This window comes from Lethenteron reissneri, chromosome 10, assembly GCF_015708825.2.
Source record: "Lethenteron reissneri isolate LAM-NWPU_2019-01 chromosome 10, ASM1570882v1, whole genome shotgun sequence".
NCBI lineage: Eukaryota > Metazoa > Chordata > Hyperoartia > Petromyzontiformes > Petromyzontidae > Lethenteron > Lethenteron reissneri.
Genome location: NC_083788.1, coordinates 432895 through 455754, shown reverse-complemented (window position 1 = coordinate 455754; position 22860 = coordinate 432895). Strand labels below are relative to the sequence as shown.

Here is a 22860-nt window from a genome sequence, read left to right as displayed (position 1 = left end):
TCTCGGAAGCTCAGATGGGGTGGAACCTGGACCATGCCGAGTCAGGTGCGGCCACCGTGCAGTGTAAGACAGACTGGTTGTTGAAGGCGGCAGGGGACAGTTGCAGCAACAACAAAAACCCAATGTTGTACTGTACTATGTGGCAACGTATCTATGCTCCGATCTCCATTAGTCCTGGAAGAATCCAAGCTAACAATTAAACTTGTTTATTTTATTTTACCAGCTAAGACCCAGTGAGCTATGCAGCTCCTGGCCATCACGGATGATAGATAGCTCAACATCATCATGTGCAAACGTATAGCAGCAGCCCAAATACTCTAAACGCGTGATGTGGATTGTAAATGTGGAGGGGAAAAACCGGAGGACTCGGAGAAAAATCCACGCGACCACGGAGAGAGAGACACGCAAACTCGAAATATCCATAATTTAGGTTTTTGGGGGGGGGGTTAGATCGCGTAAATATAAATGTGTCGTTAAACCGCTGCCACCCGACACAGCCAATTTAATTAAGGTTTGTCACGTTAACAAAATATGGCCGATTCGTTACTAGTACAGCACTACACCAGTGTGTGTTGGAGAGTAAACCCACTAAAACATGACGTTTTGCCGATAATTCCAACAACAACCATCATCATCATCATCAGGCGGACAGCCACAGAGAGTTGCGGATACATCCTCCTCCTGTGCCGTTCTTAAATAAAGGTGTCTACAGCAGGCGTTGTCAGGCTCGGGAGGTTCCTCATCCAGCAGTGGATCAACGAAAGGTGCGGTGCGTGTACAACTGAGCTCTGGTGCAGGGTCTGTCTCTGGGCTGGCCTGCTGATGAGCAACCACACCTCTCTCTCTCTCTCCGGGTCCTCCGTTTTTCCCTACACATTTAAAAACCTACGACTAGACCAGTGGTTCTTACCCTTTTACTGCAGCCTTGCAGCCCTTTGGTTCTCAGTCGTTAACAGAAATGTACAATGTTAATAACTACACAGGGTTTGATGAAACAACGCAAGTTGTAACATCGTCAATATCAGTATCAACATCGTCATCAATATCATTGGCATCATTAACGTGCCCATGCTTAATTTGTGTTTTCGATGATTTACCATCTAAAATAATCTGCCACGTCTCGCTACACCCTCTCCCCCCGCCCGCCCCCCCCCCCCAGAGAGGGCATTCCGCAGCACCCCAATGGGGTGCCCTGGGGTGGCGTGCACCCCAGGGTAAGAAGAACCACCGCTCTAGATTATTTTCATTATTTAGCTACTATAAATGCCCAAATGATAGGCCACTTTGTGGAGCAGCTATCATTTGTGATGCCCAGGTCGCTTCTGAAAAATAAGTTAATGCCTTAAATAAGTTACAAAACAAGTTAATAAGTGGGCTTTGTCTGGTAGGATGGTTTAGTTTTACGTGTATGTATTTGCGTGATCTGTTTACTGTTTGTTGTTGTAACGTTCTTACCCCGTACCCCTACTGGGGACATCTGTGAAAACGAGCTTCATAGCTCATCGGATTCTTCCAGTGTCAATAAATATTCTGATTCTGTCTAGATTATGTAGATTATTTTGCTACTATACATTTCCACATGATGATGATGATCATAAGCGACTTGGTTGGGCTCATTTTTGATAGCCAGGGTCACTTCTGAAAAAATAGCAACATAGCTCAGTGGGCCCTTACCTGGTAAAATAAAAAATAGTTTAGTTAGTATATATTTTTTTATCGATTTGTTTACAATGCCTATATTTTGCACTCCTTTCGTGTCTGTGTAGTATTTGTCGTTTTAACGTTCCGACCACCCGTGCCCCCTACTGGACATCTGTAAAAAGTACGCATTGTGCGAGCGAGCAGGTTCTTCTGCCCACCACCCTGTGTCTACCTGCACGGGCCTGGCTGGAGGAGACACCAGGGGCCCGGTGAGGCCTGGGCTGCACGCGGCTCACTGGGGGCCAAAATCACCGCTTGGGAGGCTTCGCTTTGAATGGGAGCCTCTCAACCCCAGGGGGCTGAGCCCTGGAAAATAACAGCGTTTGGTTGTGATGCGGACAGTGGGCGGGGCTACACGAGCAGTGAACAGCTCCTGGTGTTGTGGGCGGTGCTACATTGGCAGTGGGCGGGACTACGTGCGTAGTGGGCGGGGTTACCCGTGCAGTAGACGGGGTTGCCCGTGCAGTAGGCAGAACTATCTGAGCAGTGGGTGGGGTTACAGGAGCAGTGGGCGGGGCTGTGTAATAGGGGGAGGGGCGTGGCAGCTCACTTCCGTGTGTCCCGGTTGAGCCTCGCAGACTTTAGAACTGTGGGACCGTGTGTGTATGTGTATATGTGTATATATCAGTGTGTGTGTCCTTGTGTGTGTGTCCATGTGTGTATGTGAGATGGAATCTGCCTCAGTGGCCCGTGATCACAAATCGCTCTTTAATTCCATAAAAATAGTAACTTGCAGCGCAACACCTATTACCATCATTAGGGGAAATAATGGTTATCCAATCTCCGACCCCCAGAAACAGGTTTGCAGATTTGCCGAGCATTTTTGTGAGGTCCTGGGGAGGGGAAATCCCTCAGCATGGAAAATATCATGGGGCAAAGTGGGGATGACTCTGCCGAGGCTGCGGTGCCTCAAATATTGGAGGAAAAAGTCACTCCCTGTGAATGGCTGGCTGAGGTACCATCTGTTGAGGAATTACTGAAGACGATCCAGAGTCTGAGACCAGGAAAGGCACTGAGCAGAGATGATCTCCAAAGCGAAATGCTGAGGGAGGGTGGCGTTTGTACATATCCTGCCCTACATGACATAACATTCTGGACCACTAGACGGGTTCCACAGGATTGGAAGGATGCCCTGGAGGTCCCCCTCTTTAAGAAGGAGGACCGCACAGACTGTAACGACTACAGGGGCATCTCACTCCTCAGTGTGCCGGGAAAGGTCCTGGCAAGGATTAATCTTGACTTAAAGCTTTCATGACTGCAGGAAATCATATGTGCTTTCGGAGTCCTTGACCCTCTGCTCACGATCATTAAGGACCTTCATGATGGTGAGCGGGCCCGGGTAAAACTACATGTCCGGGAGTCGGAGCCATTCCCTGTACACCTTGGTGTGCGACAGGGGTCCCACATTATTTAACATCTATTTTGACTACGTAGTTCGTGAATCCTTCAATTGCTGCACCGGAGGAATTTCCATCTAGTACAGATACAATGGGAGACTCATCGATGCCCGGGTGCGGTCAAGGGATGGCTCCCTATTGGTCAAGCATGTTACGTATGTCGATGATCTGGTAACTAAGAGGTGGGGCCTTACCATCAGTCCCATCAAAACTAAGCGCCTGCCTGGGTATTTTGTACCATTGGACACTCCACCCCCACAACTCCCAATTGGTGATGGGTCAGTTGTGGAGAGAGTGGAGAGCTTCCCATACCTGGGCAGTGTGCTCATGAGTGGCTCCGGTTTGACAGCCAGAGGTCTCACTCCGAATCAGTTGAGCGGCATTATCTTTTCATCGGTTGCGTAATGCTGTATGGAAGCTACCTGGTCTGTCACTCCACATGAAGCTTCAGGTCTTCTCGGCCACAGTCATGCCCTCCCTTCTTTATGCTTGCGAAACGCGGCGCCCCTAATGGAACATCTTCATCGGTTAGAAACATTTAGGCTGGCCTGCCTACGATCCGTCCTGGGTTTAACCAGGCTGGATTGTGTGAGGAGCTCACAAATCCTTGAAAGATCTGGACAAAGTCCCATCAAGCATGCCCAGCCACCGAATGGCTAAACAGCTTTTGTTCGGCCGGATCAAGGGGGTTAAACGGATACGGCACGGGTTAGAGAAGAGATGACGTGATGTGGTACAGGAGGACGTGGAGCTGAGTGGACTTGCCGATGACTGGGACCGGCGGTGTCAAGATCGGCATCTGCGGAGGAGGCTCGTGAAGGACGCTACTGGGCAGTTGGAGGCAGTCGCCCTCCAACAACAACGGAGGGCGGAGGAGCGACGCTCACAACAACGAGCTGAGCGCCGGGTGGCTAAATCACAGCAAGTTGGCACAGTAGGGGGCACTGGTGGTGCATCGGCCAGTCATCTCAGTCAGTCGACCCATGGCACCTGCGTCTGCCCCATGACCTACTGCCAGCAGGCGTTCGACACTTCACGTGGCCTCAACGTGCACATAGCCTGGCACAGGTGCCGTGGTGACGTTACCGTCACTTAGTGGCGAATGGCGGCTGTATTGGTATTGTTCTGTGTTTGTCCGTGTGTGTGTAGTGTGTTTGGGGGGCGCTAGTGTCGCGGTTAAAGCCCGGCAACCCGAGTTCGATTCTCGCTCACGGCCACCAACACCAGTGACGATTATCTGAACCTTCCTCCTGTAGGTCGACTCAGCCTCAAATGAGTACCTGGTGCGGCGCGTAAAAACATCGCCACTGGGAAGACAAAGGCGGCTGGGCTTGGTGCTGGCCACCCACCCCCTCGTGTGCCGTGCCGGCCTCATAGAAGCTGCTGCTCGCTACTAACAGCACTTGCCCCAGCAGTCTGTTAAGGCTACGTCTTTGTGTGTTGTGCCCCCCAGATGGGGGGCCCGTGGCTGTGGTGGCCTGCATGGGGATCCTGCAGGAGGGGGCGGCAGCTGCGGGGCCGCGATGCGAGGAGGCGCAGAGAATACCGCTGCAGCAGCAGCACGCGGGGATGGTACGACAACATCGTCATCAGCATCGTCATTGGCATCATCGAGATCGTCGTCATCGTAAACATCGTCATCTGCATTGTCGTCATCAACATCATCATCAGCATCGTCGTCATCAACATCGCCATCATCGTCATCAACATCGACATCATCATCGACATCGTCAGCAACAACATCGTTATCGACATCGTCATCATCAATATAGTCATCAACAACGTCGTCATTAACATCGGCAACATCGGCATCGTCGTCATCAACAACGTCGTCACCAACATCGTCATCGGCATCGTCGTCATCAACATTGGCACCGTCGTCATCATACGCATCGTCATCACATCGTAAATATCATCAGCATCATCGTCATCAATATCATCAACATCGTCGTCATCAGGATTGTCGTCATCAACATCGTCATCAGCATAATCAACATCGTCAATATTAGCATCATCAGCATCAAAATCAATATCATCAGCATCCTCAACATAATTATCAAGATTGTCAGCTTCATCAAAATCGTCATCACCACCATCGCTATTATACGCATCACCACTATCATCAAAATCAACATCACGACCATCATCACCATCGTTATCACTGTCGTTAAAATCATCATAGCATCATCACTATCATCATCAGCATCATCATCAGCTACCACTCCTTACCCACACACAAACACCCGTATTAAGGCATGCACATGAGTGGTGGCGCAGTGGTTAGCGCATAGCGTGTCTTCCTATCTGTCTGTCAATCTGTGTCTCTCTGTATCTGTCTATCTGTGTCTATCTCTGTCTCTCTGTGTGTCTATCTGTGTATCTGTATCTCTCTGTGTCTCTCCTCTCTATTTGTGTCTCTCTGTATCTATCTGTATATTTGTATCTATCTAGATCTCTCTCTGTGCATCTCTCTGTCTCTCTTCTCTCTTTGTCTCTCTCTCCCTTCTCCCCGTTTGTCTCTCCACCACCGCAGAGTTTCGGCTGTGCCAAGACCCTGTTCGTGTCGGACCAGGACAAGAGGAAGCACTTCCGTCTGGAGCTCACACTGGGGTTGGTGGACGGGCAGGAGATCGGTTCCTTCCTCAGCCGAACCATCAAAGTTATCTCCAAGCCATCGAAGAAGAAGCAATCGATCAAGAACGCTGAGCGTGCGTGGCTCTGTCTGTGTGTGTGCCCTCCTGGGTCGACTCAGCCTCAAATGTGTACCTGCGTGTGGTGTGTCAACATCGCCACTGGGGCTGTGTATGGTTTGTTGGCGATGTTGATGATGATGTTGGTTGTTTGTGATGTTGGTTGATGTTGTTTATCCTGTTATTGATGATGTTTTTGTTAATGATGTTTGTTGATGATGTTGGTTATTTGTTGATGATGTTTGTTGATGCTTTGTCGTTGGTTGATGTTTGTTGTTGATGTTGGTTGTTTGTTGATGATGTTGGTTGTTTGTTGTTGATGTTGGTTGTTTGTTGGTGTTGTTTGTTAATGATGTTTGTTGATGCTTTGTCATTTGTTGATGTTTGTTGATGATGTTTGTTGTTGATGTTTGTTGATGATGTTGGTTGTTTGTTGGTGATGTTTGTTGATGATGTTTGTTGTTGATGATGATTGTTGTTGATGTTGTTTGTTGTTGATGTTGTTTGTTAATGATGTTTGTTGATGTTGGTTGTTTTTGATGTTGTTTGTTGATGATGTTTGTTGATGCTTTGTCATTTGTTAATGTTTGTTGTTGATGTTGTTTGTTGATGATGATGTTGGTTGTTTGTTGTTGATGTTTGTTGATGATGTTGGTTGTTTGTTGGTGATGTTTGTTGATGATGTCGATTATTTGTTGATGATGTTTGTTGTTGATGTTGGTTGTTTGTTGATGTTGTTTTGTTGTTGGTGGTGGTGCCCCAGTCTGTATCCCGTCGGGATCACGCGTGGCACTGTTCAACCGCCTGCGCTCGCAGACTGTGAGCACGCGCTACCTGCACACACAGGGGGGCGGCTTCGTCGCCAGCGGGCAGCAGTGGGGCGCCTTCACCCTGCACCTGGGTGAGGGCACGGGGCACCCACAGGGGGTGCTGGACTGGTGGTGGTGATGGTGGTGGTGATGTTGGTGGTGATGGTCCCGTGGTGGTGATGGTGGTGATGATGATGGTGGTGGACTGGTGGTGATGGTCCCATAGTGGTGATGATGGAGGTGATGATAGTGGTGGTGATGGTGGTAAAGATGGTGTGGATGGTCCCGTGATGATGATGATGATGATGGTCCCATAGTGATGATGATGGTGGTGATGATGATGGTAGTGATGACGGTGGTGATAGTTCCGTGGTCTTTATGATGGTGGTGATGTCGCGTGCGAGAGCAGTGGAGGACTCGAGGCCTATGCAAGGAGGCTTCTCGCTGCGTGATGGCTTCGTACGCTACGGGGCGAGTGTGCGGCTCGTGTGCCCAGAGAGTGGCCTGGCACTGCCCACCATGGTGACTCACCCTCCTCACCACCCTCCTCACCACCCCCCTTACCCCCCTCCTCACCACCCTTCTCACCACCCCCCTCACCACCCTTTTCACCACCCTCACCCCTCTCACTCCCCTCACCACCCTCACCCCCCTCACCACCCTCCTCACCACCCTCACCCCCCTCACCACCCTCATCACCCTCACCATCCTCACCGCCCTCATCACCCTCACCACCCTCATCATCACCACCCTCACCCTAACCCCCCTCATCCTTCTCATCATCATCACCCTCATCGTCAACCTCACCGTGACCCTCATCATCACCACCCTCACCCTAACTCACCTCATCCTTATCATCATCACCCTCACCCTCATCGTCACCCTCACCATGACCCTCATCATCACCACCCTCATCATCCTCATCGTCATCACCCTCGCTCTCATTGTCGCCCTCCTCCTGTCTCCTCATCAGCATCCTCCTCACGTCTCTCCCATCGTTATCAATCTCCTCGTTTCTCTTCCTCATCCTAGATCTCAACGTTGAGAACCCTTGGTCTGTCTTCCTCACCAGGTGCATCTCAACATTTAGAACCCCTTGCACTGCCTTTCCCCCGCCCGCCAGGTGATTCGGAAGGTGGAGAAGCAGAGTGCCCTGCTGGCCGTGGATGAGCCGGTGTCCCAGCTGCACAAGTGCGCGCTACTCGTGAAGGGCAGCGCCAGTGCCTACCTGTGCCTCTCCAACGACCGCATCGTCCTCTACCGGGTGACTCCCCACCACCCCCTCACCCCCTCGCCCCCCCTACCCCTCCATTGTCGCTCCCCCCCCTCCTTCGTCGCCCCCCCCAATCCATAAGTTGCCCCCCCCACCCTTTCATCGTCGCCCCACCAACCCCCTTGGTCGCCGGTCGCCCCCCCCCCTGGTCGCCCCCCCCCCACCCTTCCATCGTTCCCTCCCAATCCCCCGTGAACCCCCTCAGTCACCCCCCCCCACCCCTCCATGGGCTCCCCACCTCCGTCACCACGAGGATGACCGCCGGAGTACACGTGGTGATGAAGCTCCTTGACGCGACCGTGCAAGGCGCATCGCGGCCCATTTGTGGCCGAGCCTCTCTATCGCATGTAATGAGCGTGGGCGGACATTTACACATGCACTCGTGGGTCTCGCACACTGTCGGATCTTGCGGTAACCCCGGGGCGGTCACGACACATGCCCGAGAATCTCGTACACACGCACACACGTACACGCACAAAAGCACACGTCTCCCCGACGGCCCGTGAAAGAGTACGAGCGGAATGGGGACCTTCGCCTGTGGTGCGCGCCACAGGCCTCTCCGTGCACCCGCGACCCGGCACGGGAGCTGCTGGGCGACGGAGCCTGCTGGACCATCATCGGCACGGAGCGCGTGGAGCACAGCTTCTTGCAGCCCGCTGGGGTGGTGGGGCCGGGGGGGGGCGGCCCCCCACCCCCGCAGCTGGGGCCAGTCACCCCCATCCCGAGCATCACCGGCTTAGAGGTGTGCCCCTACTTACAGAGACACGCAGCCTGTTGGGCAGGCGCTCACTCTGCCCGACGATAATAATTATTATAATCCAATCATTATTGAAGTATCAGTCAGAATAACAATAATTAAAATAACAATAATTAGAATGATATTGCAATCATTATTGAAGTATCATTCTGAATAACAATAATTATAATTATAATTCAATCGTGACTGCAGCAATTAATATTCTTGGGTCTTTCGGTAAAGCCACATAGATAGGTTAAAAGAAAATAAAAAATTACAAAAGACTATGACATTTCGATCGCAACACAAGCGGTCGTCTTCAGGAAAAGGGGGGTTAGCTTCCAAGGCAAACTGTTTATAAGGATTTGAAATGGGCATAGCCCAAATGTCAGCAGCCAATGATAATGTAAGTGGTGGGTAGCCAACCCGACGGTGGTTGGTTTTCCACCAATCAAAGGGCTGCCAGGTGAAAATTAGCATGTTAAAGAAAGATTAACATGTTAATGGGAGATCGCAGAGCCGCATCAAGAGGTCGGCTCATGAAGTGACTGTAAAAGCGCACGTTTGAAATGGGCGTAAAGCAAAACTAACATCGGAACGTGGTAGGATTGGAACATCATAGCCAATTATGACTTAAACTGGGTTCTAGACCACCCAGATTGTATGGCTTACCAAAAATCCACAAAGAAGGGACACCCCTTCATCCTATCGTCTCCCTCCACCATTGACTCACCCACCGACAAACTGGGCCGATTTATGTCTGAGACCTTACAACCATTCACTGGTAAGACCACCTCAGCTGTACTCAACTCAGCTCACTTGGTACCGTTAATTAATGACATCTCACTATCTCCAGGTGATTTGCTCGTTAGTTCCGATGTGGTCTCTTTGTTTACCAAAGTTCCTGTGCCCAACACCATTGCAATCATTGAAGAATTGGTCCAACAAAGACTGAATGCTGATGTACCGGCCCTGGTGAGACACTGCCTCACCAACACTTACTTCACCTGGAATGGAACATTCTACAAACAAGTTGAAGGTACCCCAATGGGTTCTCCCTTATCTCCAGTTGTAGCCAATGGTTTAATGGAAAAATTTCAGACAGATGCCATCCAGGTATCCACTCTACGTCAGTCCTTGTGGAAGAGGTGCGTAGATGACACATTCGTCATATGGCCACATGGCCGACCAGCTCTGAACCAATTTCTAAACCACATCAATTCCATACACCCAGCCATCAAATTCACTATGGAGGTGGAAAAGGATAGCAAGTTACCATTCTTGGATGTTTTAATCGAAACGAGACCAGATGGCTCAATTGAACACTGTCTACAGGAAAGCCACCCATACGGATGCCCACCTAAAACCTGACTACCACCACCATCCATCCCAGAAGAATTCCCTCATCAAAACTCGACACCATAGAGCTCGATGTATTTCCGACCGTTATCACCTAGCCAGTGAACTGGAATACGTACACCAAGCTGTCAAGATGAATGAATATATCAGACTACATAATCCGTAAAGCTATCACCCCAACCGTTAGGAAAGAACCATCTGAGGACCCAGTCAAAACCATCACCTTACCATACATAGCAGGGGTCACCAAAAAGATCTCCAAAATCATGAGCAAACACAAGATTCAGGTTCGATTTAACACAGGACATAAAATTCGTGATCTGATCCCATCTGTGAAGGATGTGATCCCTGACATGCAATACCCCGGTGTCTACAAACTAAGCTGTGTCTGCGGCAATAGTTACATTGGGGAAACTAAGCGACATGTCTCGGACCGTGTTCGTGAACTGATCTGAAACACGGGAGGACCACTACCTCGGCTGTGGCTGATCATTGTTTTAATGTGGTGGGCTCACACGAAATGTATTTCTCTAAGACAAAGGTACTTTGCAAGGCCACTGGCTATCAACAAAGATTCGTTCATGAAGCCATCTATATATATAAACACAGACACAATTTCAACCGAGAAGATGGGTACAAACTGAGCAATCATTGTGTAGTGAGTCTGAGTCGCATACGTTATTCTTCAGAGGCAACACATTTATTGTAACACTTATGTACAAAGGGGTAACTGCCCCTTTACCAGATACAGCCTGGGGTGGTGACCACCCAGCTAACTACACTATACTTAGGAGTTACAGCTACGAAGGTTCGGACCCTCACTCGGGTCCCTGGCAACGTATTGATGCCTCCTCAGATGTAGGACGTAGAGCTTCCAGCTCGTAGAACAAAGCGACCCCGGTCCTTCTCAGGGACCCACCTTATATTCTGGCGGGCTCTGCCCTCGGCCCCGCCCACCTTCTCGAGCGTTCTAGCTTTTGCTCGATACCCCTCGAGAGCTCTCCCTGGACACGTGATCACCCCTAGCCCCCCCACCTGGAGCCTTCTCTGTGGACACTCCAGATCACGTGTCTACGGGGTCAACCAGAGTGCCATGGCCCGGGACAATCCTGTCCCTGGGCTGACACTCTCCCGTTCCCCCTTGTGGAAGCCCCCACCACACGCGATTCGTGGTGCCCGCGCTATCCCAGCTCTCACCAAGCCCCGCTAGGGCTGGTACTACACCCATCTACGGGGTGTACGCGATGATGGTGCATCGCACGCCGTGCTATACTAAAGCTGGCATCACACAGCAACCCACGCGGTGCTGTCCGCGACGTAAGGACATAAAATGCACGCCCCTCCCGGGCCGGCACCATACAGTGCCATCCCCGATGTCACTACAATTGGAAGGACGTTATCAACCAGTTTAAGTCATAATTGGCTATGATCCCATCCTACCACCTTCCGATGTTAGTTGTGCTTTTCACCCATTTCAAACTTGCGCTTTCACAGTCACTTCGCGCGCCGACCCCTTGGTTGCAGCTCTGCGATCTACCATTAACATGCTAATCTCTCTTTAACATGCTAATTTTTACCTGGCAGCCCTTTGATTGGTGGAAAACCAACCACCGTAGGGGTGGCTAGCCACCACTTACATTATCAATGGCTGCTGACATTTGGGCTACGCCCATTTCAAACCCTTATAAACAATTTGCCTTGGAAACTAACCCCCCTTTTTCTGAAGACGACCGCTTGTGTTCCGATCAAAACGTCGTAGTTTTTTGTAATTTTTTATTATTTTCTTTGAACCTATTTACATGACTTTACCGAAAGACCCAAGAATATGATAATTAACTCATTATTGATGTATCATTCAGAATAGCAATAATTCACTGTGTAACAAAACATTTTTTTTGTTCCTGGGTAGTAAGTGTCATGTCCTAATTGCTTATGTCTCAAAAGTACATAAAATTACCTACAAACTTTTCAATTTTTAATGAGAAAACGTGTGCATTTATGTCTTTCGTTCACGAATTTTTGTTCCTGGGTACTAATTGTTATTTTTTAATGCCTAAAAAGTATAGAAAATGGCGATTATTCCCCACAAACTTTGCTTTTGTCTTTCGTTCACGAAAGACATAGAAGCAAAGTTTGTTCACGAAAGACATAAAAGCAAAGTTTATGGGGAATAATCGCCATTTTCTATACTTTTTAGGCATAAAAAATAACAATTAGTACCCAGGAACAAAAATTGTGTTAAATAGTGATATATAATCAGAATAACAATAATTATAATAATAATCCAATCATTGTTGAAGTATTATTTAGAAAAGCAATAATTAAAATAATAAATTGAAGGATAGTCGATTGATAATTCAATTGAATTCAGAATGATAATTCAATGATTGCATGATTATCAGTCTCATTATATATCGTGAGAATTATGTAATTATAATTATAATGATCATTATTGGTAATGATTGAATTATTTATTATAATTGTTATTATTCAGTATGTTCGGTGGCAGCGCAGTGGTCACAGTCGGTGCAACCTCGTGGCAAGAAAGATGCCTGTGTTCGATTCCTGACTCAGGGCGCCTCTCTCTTTGTGGAGTTTGTACGTTCTGCCCCTCGTTCTAGTGAGTGAACGAGAATGAGTGTGCGTGTGTACTGGGGAGCGGTGGTGAAGCAGCGGTTAACGCTCTGCTGTGCTACGAACCCCGTCGAATTGGAGCTCGATTCCCTCTCACGGCCAACACCGTGAGAGGGAATCGAGGTCGACTCAGCCTCAAATTCGTGCCTGGTGCGGTGTGCAAACATCGCCACTGGGGAGACAAAGGCGTGGTGTTGGCCACCCTCCCCATCGTGTCCTGTACCAGATGTCTTCGGTGCTCGCTAACGGCACTTGCTCCTACAGTTTGTTAAGGTTATGCGGGGGATCTTTGGTGTGGGGTGTGGATGTGTGGGGTGTGGGTGTGTGGGGTATGTGGGTGTATGTGTGGGTGGGTGTGTAAACATTTAGGCTGGCCTGCCTACGATCCATCCTGGATTTAACCAGGCTGGATTGTGTGAGGAGCTCACAAATCCCTGAAAGATCTGGGCAAAGTCCCATCGGTGAGCTCCTCCGGCAGGCAAGGCTGCGTTGGCTGGGTCATGTAGCCCGCATGCCCAGCCACCGCATGCCTAAACAGCTTTTGTTCGGCCGGATCGAGGGGGCTAAACGGGTGCGGCACGGGCTAGAGAAGAGATGGAGTGATGTGGTACAGGAGGACGTGGAGCTGAGTGGACTTGCCGATGACTGGTACCAGCGGTGTCAAGATCGGCCTCTGTGGAGGAGGCTCGTGAAGGACGCTACTGGGCAGTTGGAGGCAGTCGCCCTCCAACAACAACGGAGGGCGGAGGAGCGACGCTCACAACAACGAGCGGATCCCCGGGTGGCTAAAGTACAGCAAGTTGGTACAGTAGAGGGCACAGGTGGTGCATCAGCCAGTCATCTCGGTCATCTCGGTTAGTCGACCCGTGGCACCTGGGTCTGCCCCATGACCTCCTGCCAACGGGCATTCGACACTTCACGTGGCCTCAAGGTGCACATGGCCTGGCACAAGCATCGTGGTGACGTCACCGCCACTTAGTGGCGAATGGCGGTTGTTGTGTACGTGTGTGGGTGTGTGGGTGCACCACTTGACATGGGGAGTACGCGGGTGCTGTTGCGTGACAGCTGCATGGTGGGGGTGACGTGGCCACGCTGGAGCTGACCGGGGAGCACCTGGAGCCCGGCCTCAAGGTGTGGTTCGGCGCAGTGGAGGCTGAAACACTCTACAGGTGAGGGGGCCACGACACTCCGTGGACGCCTTCACAGCAAACAAGAAGGAGCCCTGGGGTCGGTCCCCCGACTCTCGGGCGCCAGTCTGTGTTGGGGAATTGTATGTGCTCTCGTGAGTGAGAGTGTGAGTGAGTGAGAGTGTGTGGAGTCTGTGTGTTCCAGAGAGTGTGAGAGTGAGTGAGAGTGAGTGAGAGTGTGTGAGAGTGTGTGGAGTCTGTGTGTTTAAGTAAGGGAGTGTGAGAGTGAATGAGAGTGTGTGAGTGTGTAGAGTATGTGTGTTCTCGTGAGTGAGTGAGAGTGAGTGAGAGTGTGTGGAGTCTGTGTTTCAGTGAGGGATTGTGAGAGTGAATGAGTGTGTGAGTGTGTAGAGTATGTGTGTTCTCGTGAGTGAGAGTGAATGAGAGTGTGTGGAGTCTGTGTTCTGGTGAGTGAGTGAGTGTGAGAGTGAATGACAGTTTTTGAGTATGTGAATATGTGGAGTCTGTGTGTTCCAGTAAGTGAGTGTGAGAGTAAGAGTGTGTGTGTTAGTGAATGTATGTGAATGTAAGAGTGTGTGAGAGTGAGAGTGTGTGAGAGAGTGAGAGTGTGTGTGAGTGTGTGGAGTGGTAGTGTGATAGTGGGGAGTGGTAGAATGCTGTGCTACGAACCCGGTGACCCGAGTTCGATTCCTACTCACGGCCAATACCAGTGACGGTTATCTGAACCGGTCCTGGGCCTCTAGGTCGATTCAGCCTCAAATGAGTACTGGGCAGACAAAGGGGGCCAGGCGTGACGTTGGCCACCCACCCCGTCGTCAAGCTAACAGCACTTGCCCCAACAGTCTGTGAAGACTATACGGGGGATTTTGTCTTTTTGTCTTTGAGTGTGATAGTTCTGCAATGGGTTTCCTCCGGGTTCTCCGATTTCCTGCCATAGCCAACCCCACCGACACACACACAGTGGGTACAATGTAACTGGTGCAGCTACCAAGCTTTGGAATGCAGTCGCGTAGAGTTCCAGATGCAATCCGCGGACAGCCAACTTCGTGAATACCATGGGAATACCGTAATCTATATATATAAAATCGTTCATGTCTGTCTGTCTGTGTGTGTGTGTGTGGACTTTGGCCCATACGCACTTTCATTGGACGGCGGTTGCCCCTGGCAACGGCTAGCCACGCCTTCGCCGCTTTCATTGGACCTGGCAACGGCTAGCCACGCCTTCGCCAAGGGCTGCAGTTTCATTGGACGGCGGTTGCCCCTGCCAACGGCTAGCCACGCCTTCGCCACTTTCATAAGCTCCGTATTTAATTAAATAATAGCCATTACACAATATTGTTGGAGCGCTAGGGGGGGGGGGGAAGGAACGCCACCCGTACCCTGCCTTTTCCAAGCCGACAATTTTAGGCGAGGCCGCAGGCTTTGCACGCTACTAGGCCTCGACACCCACCACGCCACTCTGAGGTAAATTCATCAAAGTTTTTCCTACTCTTCACTACACCCCCACCACAATGTGTGCTATTAATATTACTTTTAAACCCAACGCGCCAACAATCGATTACTTTAATGTTCACTGTACAAATACTCATTTAGCTGGGTGAGCGTACTGCCAGTCTATCATGTACACTGTAGCCTGCTTATTAAGCTCGGTGAGCGTACTGCCACTCTATCATGTACACTCTAGCCTGCTTATGAAGCTGAGTGCGTGTACTGGCAGTCTATAATGTGGACTCTTGCCTGGTTATTATAATCGATTCTTTATATGTTCTTTGTACAAACAGTCATTAAGCTGCTTGAGCGACCCCAGTTCGATTCCAACTCACGCCCACCACCGCTGACGATTATTTGAAACGGACCTGGCCCTCCCCTAGGTCCACTCAGCCTCAAAAGCGTAACTGCTGTCGTGTGTGAACATCGTCACTGGGGAGACAAAGGCGGCGGGGCATCGTGGATCCAAGTCCCGGGCGAAGCCGGGTCATGTGTATGTGTGTTTGTGTTTATGTGTATGTCTGTGTGTCTCTATGTATGTGTGTATGTATGTGTATGTATGTGTTTGTGTGTATGTGTGTGTGTATGTATGTGGGTTTTTTTTTATGTCTTTATGTGTATGTCTGCGTGTCTCTATGTATGTGTGTATGTACGTGTGTGCATGTGTTTGTGTGTATGTATGTGTGTGTCTATGTATGTGTGTGTATGTGTTTCTGTGTATGTATGTGTGTGTATGTATGTGTGTTACGTGTCTGTCTGTGTGTCTGCATGTATGTGTGTGTGTATTGTGTATGTGTTTGTGTGCATGTATGTGTGTGTTTGTGTGTATGTGTATGTCTGTGTGTTTGTATGTGTGTGTATGTGTGTGTATGTGTTTGTGTGTATGTGTGTGTATGTATGTGTGTGTATGTGTTTGTATGTGTTTGTGTGTTTACGCTCGCATTACACAAATGTGTTGCTGGTCTAAGGCGTTCCTCGCACAGCATTGCCGCTTTATTATTTCAGTCGTTTACTGCCTTACGCACCCTGAAAGTCGTGTGTGTCTGCAGCAAGCGCGTGTATGTGTACCTATGGGCGCGCGCGCGTGTGTTGTGTAGGGGGAACGGTAGTGTAGTGCGTAGCGTGCTGTCTGTGTCTGTGTGTGTGTCTGTGTGTGTGTCTGTGTGTGTGCGTGTGTGGTGTGTGGGGAGCGGTAGTGTAGTGCTTAGCGTGCTGTCTGTGTGTCTGTGTGTGTGTGTGTCTGTCTGTGTCTGTCTGTGTGTGTCTGCGTGTGTCTGTGTGTGTGTATGTGCGTGTGTGGTGTGTGAGGAGCGGTGGGTGTAGTGCTTAACGCTACGCTGCGCTACCAACCCGGCGAACCGAGTTCGATTCCCGCTCACGGCCACCACCGGTGACGATTATTTGAACCTCCCCTAGGTCGACTCAGCCTCAAACGAGTAACTGGTGTGGCGTATTAACATCGGCACTTGGGAGACAAAGGCGGCCGGGCGTGGTGGATCCAAGTCCCGGGCGAAGCCGGGTAGTACAGCTAGTACCGAAATATAATTAGATTAATGAGGGAATATCGTAATGTAATTATAAAACCGAGGGAATACTATAATCTTGACTTAAAGCTTTCGTGACTGCAGGAATTCAAACTCTTTGGGTCTTTCGGTAAAGTCACGTAGATAGAAAAAGAATAATAAAATCACGACGTTTCGATCGCAACACAAGCAATCGTCTTCAGGTGAAAAAATACAGCAGGCGGACTGCTGAGTCAGGAAGAAATATAGCGAGAGAGCTGCTGCAGCCAAAGGTCATAGAGGTTTGAGATGGGTACAACCCAAGGGTAAGTGGGCGGGGCTAGAAATGGATTTGCAAGTAAATGTAAGATCGCAGAGCTAGGAATACCTCGGCTATTGTGTTGCTAGAGATGAGCATGTCAATCTGTTAATGTAACCCCACGGCTACGGTGCTGAAGAAGCCATTGTATTGCTCGAGATTAGAGATGAGCATGTCAATGTGAGACGCTTCCCGCAGCAGCGGCTGTGTTAATGAGAGACATTCAGCCGATTAAACAACGAGCGCCACCGGCGCATCGAGGAAAAGGGAGCAGCGGCTACGCTAGTGAGACATTTATCCTGTTAATGTAAAGACATTTAACAAGGTAATGTAACTCTGAGAGTCAGAAATAACTGCTAAACATAGGAAGGTAGGATGGAAGCATCACAGCCAGTTATGACTTTATAGTCATAACTGTTAAATGACTTTATAGTCATAACTGTTATGTGGTTATAATATAGTTATCTAATTATAATAATGAGGGAAATCGTAATGTTATTATCCCGTAAACTAATTATAATAATATGGAATACAGTGATGTGATTATAATATCGAGAGTATATCGTAATCTAATTATAATGAGGCAATATCGTTATGCGATTATAAAACTGAGGGAATACCGTATTCTAATTATAATAATGAGGGAATATCGTAATGTGTTTATAATAATGAGGGAATACCGTAATCTAATTACCACAACGTACATTAAAAAAAAAAGGTTACGAATGTTGCCACCTCCCCAAAGGCCGCCGCGGGGCCTCCTGTGCGCGGTCCCCGACGTGTCGGCCCACGGCGGCGAGTGGCGCTGGGCCCTCCAGCCCACGCGGGTCCCCCTCACGCTGGGGCGCCCCGACGGCCTCCTGTACCCAACAGCCTACAGCTTCTGCTACACACCGGAGCCTGCGTGGGCCCTGCCGGCGGCTTCTTCGCTCGACGGCGGCCCTCCGCCCACGGCGGAGCCCGCCCTGAGCCACGCGTCGATGTTGCCACCATCTTTGTCCTCCTCGTTTTCGTCGTTGTTCGCCTCCTCTGGGGGGCTGGGGGTCGTGGAGGCAGCAGCAGCATCAGGAGGAGGAGATACGATCCTGAGCTCCATTCACCAGGAGTTCACGAGATGCGGACTTCATCTGCTCGCTCAGAGCTAGAGATGCAGACTTCGTCTGCTCGCTCATGCGCTGACACATTGGGAAAAACGTCTCGAACAAATTCATAAAAATCCTGAAGAAAAAAAAATGTGCAAGAAAAATATATTTTTTAAGATGTGAATTTCCCCCGAAGATGAGGCTGTAAACTTTAAAACTGGAACCCCTACACAGCCACCACGGCCACTACGGCTTAACCAAACACAAAGACCCCCTCCCCCCCTGTAGCCTGTAACAGACTCTTGGGGTAAGTGCTGTTAGTGAGCACCTATGGAGGCCGGCATGGCACACGAGGGGGTGGGTGGCCAGCACCACACCCCGCCGCCTTTGTCTCCCCAGTCGCGATATTTACACACCGCACCAGGTACTTTTTCAGAATCAGAATATGTATTTCTATTGGCGGAATCCGATGAGCTACAAAGCTCTTTTTCACAGATGTCCAGTAGGGGCACGGGGTAAAAACAAACAGTACAAAAACACGATAGTAGTGCATTGTACGAGAATGGCAAACAAATCACACAAAAAGAAACAAAGAAAACTAGACCATCCACATCCTACCAGGAAAAACACATTGGGGAATTAATTGAGGCTGAGTCGACCTAGGGGAGCCCCAGGACCGGTTCAGATAATCGTCACTTGTGTTGGCCGCGAGCGGGAATCGAACTCGGGGGTCCGCGGGATCGTAGCGCAGCGCAGCACGAACCGCTACGACGCTACCAGCTCCCTGAACCACAATTCCATTCACAATCACGATGGCAGCGTTACGTGGGGGTCAGGATCTGGATGCCAATGTCGAAGTCTGCTGCTGATGCTATTGACACGACGAGAGAGGGCAGAGAGAGACTTCATGTGTTGTTGAAGTAGGTGATCTAAAACAACAACCGTGTTGAGTCTGTTGCAGAAACTGTGGCTCAAACTCAGGAATGGATCCCGAACGTGATCTTGGTAGCGGTGATCCAGTGTCTTTGGGCCGGAAGCCGTCTCGTGTTTACAGGAGAGGGTACAGCACAGCAAGTGGGAGGTCGTCGCGAGCCCGCGGGTTGTCATCGGGAGTCGATTGGGGTCCGTTGAAGCCGGTACACCAATGATCAGCGAGATAGGACGGAGCAGATCGATGGGGGCTCTTGAGAAGACGAGTAGGAGGCGCGATGACGTCTGCGTCTCGAACAAGGTGCTTACTTAACGACAATCATCAATAGTTATTATCGATAGTTAATCGTCATAATTGATAGTAGACCAATGATGTACGTGGGGCCGTTCGTGCGAACTGCATCCCGGAGTGCTCGGAGGGAGTTTGCAGCGCGCGCAGTTTTCGCAGGGCGGTGCAGGGAGCCGTAGGCAGCGGAGTGGAAGGCGGCCAGCCAGAATGGACGCCGCCAAGAATTAGCCCGAGCTCTGTGGTCCTATATTTAGATATTTGGCCAGGAATGTTTTATGCTGGTACGATGTTAAACTTACAATGGGTGGTTTATTTTTTGCAAATCTTTAGATGAGATGTATAACTTTTATTTGTTTCAACCAGTGGTTCTTCACCTGAAGTGCACGCGTCCCCTGGGGGTGCGAGATGCTCTTTCTGGTGGGCGTGTGAGATGTGGCCAAATTTCTTTTTTAGAAGGTAAATCATCGAAAACACAAATTAAGCATCGGACACGTTAAGTAACAGACTTTGTTCCATCAAACCCTATGTGGTTTATGAACATTACATATTTTTTTTCAAAGATTGAGAACCAAAGGAGTCAATAGGCAGCGGTAAAAGGTTGAGATACCGCTGGGTTTAAATCGCATTTGCTGCTTACTCTTAGAGTGAGAAAGGGGAAGATGATACTTGGAGATACTTGGAGAGGCCGCTGACCCCCGTATATTTTTGAACTAGAAGGAAAACCGCGTTGCCGATTAATCACCAAAAAATATGACGATCGGTTTGTATGTGTAACGGCTTAAATACTGCAGGAGACGAGTTGCCGGAGGCAGCACGTATTTATTTATAACACCCTACAGAACAGTCATCTATACAGCCTAGGAACACAGCCTACGGCTACGCGTGCCTGACACCGGCTACGCTCTCAGGTCCTCCGGCTATGTCCTTCCTAGAGGAGGCCATCTGACCCGACCTAGCCAGGGTACGTGTCCCAACCACTGGCTCATCAAACCCGGCCCTGATAAGGACGTCGGGCCGTGAGTACCCAGGGTCTCACCACTGAGCCACACAGAGTCCCGGCCCTGATAAGGGCAGCGGGGCTAGGGGTCCCAGGGTCCTATGTAGCTTACTCCGTCTTCATTCTTCACTGGCTTCAACGACTCCCGAGCGCTCATGCGCATCGCCTTATATAGCCCTCTGCTCCCCGAGGGGCGGGGCTAGTGCGGACGTCGGTGTAGCCACCCATGTGCGGACCGTGATGTAGACACTGGCTACGCGATGGCTCGCTACATCCCGGTACGTACCACCTCTACACATGTGTAATGACAGGGTGACATCTGTCGGCCTGGAGTGGTAATTGCGGTTATGGGTGCATTACGTAATGCCTTATTATAAGGGGGCGTATCTGGGGTAAAGGTGAAAGGCGGAGTCAGTCTAGAAACTCCGGGAACTGGCTCGAGGGTTCTGGAAGGGGGCGTGGCCAGAGGCCGTGCCGGGGGCAGATATACGGAGGACCGAACCAGAGGTTCGGGGCTGCCCAGCATCATTTCTTCGTTCACCGACCACATGGCTGATCTGCTGCAAGACCCTCTTCGCTGCTGTCGCTACGCTAGTCTGACAGCTGCGTAGATGTATGCCGGCGATGGGGCTGTGAGTATTAGGATCGCCTATGTGTAGCTGTGTTACATAATGTATCTCCCAGTGTGCTCTTCATAAATAAGAAGCCTTCTACTCGGCGTGTCTCGGAAGTCGCTCACTACACATGTATAATATAGGTTTTTCTTTTCTTGGGTTAGATTGCATAAATATAAATGTGTCGTTAAACCCGCGACAACTTGTAACGAATTGGCGTGTTCTGTTTACGTGACAAACCTTACTAATATGACGGCTGTGTCGGTTGGTGGCGGGTTTTAACAATACATTTATATTTACGCGATCTAAACAAACCCCCCCCCCCCCCCCCCATATTATGGATGATATTGGTCGCGAAAGCCTCCTAATACGTGTTAAACTGGTTTACATGTTAATTGTCCCTCTGATTTAGAGATAATAAAAGTAAATAATTTTCACTGCGTGTGTATTTAAAATGAAATTATTTGATTCGCCCATGGATTTATTAAACTCGTGATCTTATTTATCCGCTGTGTCGCACTCACTTCTTGCTCTTGCGCGCGATAGCAGCAGCAGCAGTGATGTGTTATGGTCCAGGATCTCGATTCCAATGTTGAGGTACTGCTGTTGCTGCTACCACGACGAGATGACGTCAGCAGAGAGAGATCGTGTCGTGTCGCTGTTCCTCCTCCTCCAATGACAGAGCGCAGATTACCACAATGAGTTTACTCTAAGGATTCTACGTATATATATGAGACTGTGCATCTCTATGGGTTTCTATAGGTCTCTGTGTTTCTTTATGAGTCTCTATAGATCCCTATCATTCTCTATGCGTTGCTGTGTATCTCTATGGGTCTCCATGCATCTATCAGTCGATATAGGTCCCTGTGTGTCTCTATGTGTCTCTACGTGTCTCTACGTGTCTCTATGTTCTTCCCCGAGTCTATGGGTTCTCTGTATGGTCCGTGGTGTGGCAATCCACAAGCCGGGGAGCCTCATCACCTTCGGCGCTACGGACATCAACGATGGCCCTCGCATACTCTGTAGCCGAGCACTGTGCACCAGCATGGATCAGAAGTAGTTTCCACTCAACTTGTTGATATATAACAGAACCATCATCAACATCACCACCATCGTGAACATCACGATCAACAACATCGCGTGCCATCATCGCCACGTGTCACCATCACTAGCCATCACTACTTAACACCGCAACGCGGTGTTGTATCGCTGTAACCCTCAGATCGACCCCAACCACCCTGGCTGCCCGTGCTCTCACCAAATCTGTCCCCCAGCCATCCGCCCGACGCAGCAACCCTGCGGGAAGTCCCCTGCGAATCATCAGGGACAACAGTCGCCCCCTTCCCATCTGCCAGGACCTCAATAACATCCCTCGACATCGCTTGAAGTCACGCAGCAAGCCCCCTTTTTGGACCCCATACACTTAACCTTCAGTGATGCGAGTTCAACTCCACGATGAAGCTTGGGAGAGCTGAACAGAGGTCAACAGAACTCACGAACAGACACCACCTTTCTGTGAAAGATCCAACGCAGATGATTCCCTGCGTTTTTTTTATCTTCCACGACGCTGCTCACAGTCCACCCTAAACCGCATCATCCACTGCACAAACCGTGGCAGCAGCAGTAGATAAACCTGATAATGATGATGCACACATGGGGAATTAAAAACTCTCCGGTAGTAGTGGGTGGCGACTGTGGTCATCCAGATCGAAAGACCGTGCAGCGTGGAACCACGCTAATGCTCCCGATCCACAAATACGAAGGAGACGTCACAGCGATGATGATGATCCACTACTCCGCTACTGCTCCTGACGCGGTTATCTGCTGGCTTGACCACCCGCATGTGAAATTGTAGTCATTTTTGGCTCTGCATCTATATGAACTACAAGAAG

The 22860-nt window shown here is 49.8% G+C and overlaps 1 protein-coding gene across 1 annotated transcript; it reads left to right on the top strand.

Annotated features, from left to right (window-relative positions):
- The first annotated feature begins 14 nt into the window (after positions 1-14).
- On the top strand, positions 15-21381 carry LOC133340697 (recombining binding protein suppressor of hairless-like protein). Its single transcript, XM_061549087.1, has 11 exons — positions 15-45; positions 1160-1214; positions 1846-1910; positions 4552-4670; positions 5632-5806; positions 6552-6689; positions 7007-7119; positions 7721-7861; positions 8424-8612; positions 13665-13768; positions 17802-21381. Exons 1-11 carry the CDS (start codon positions 15-17, stop codon positions 18199-18201), a joined length of 1530 nt encoding a protein of 509 aa, XP_061405071.1. The 3' UTR covers positions 18202-21381.
- The last annotated feature ends 1479 nt before the right edge of the window (positions 21382-22860 follow it).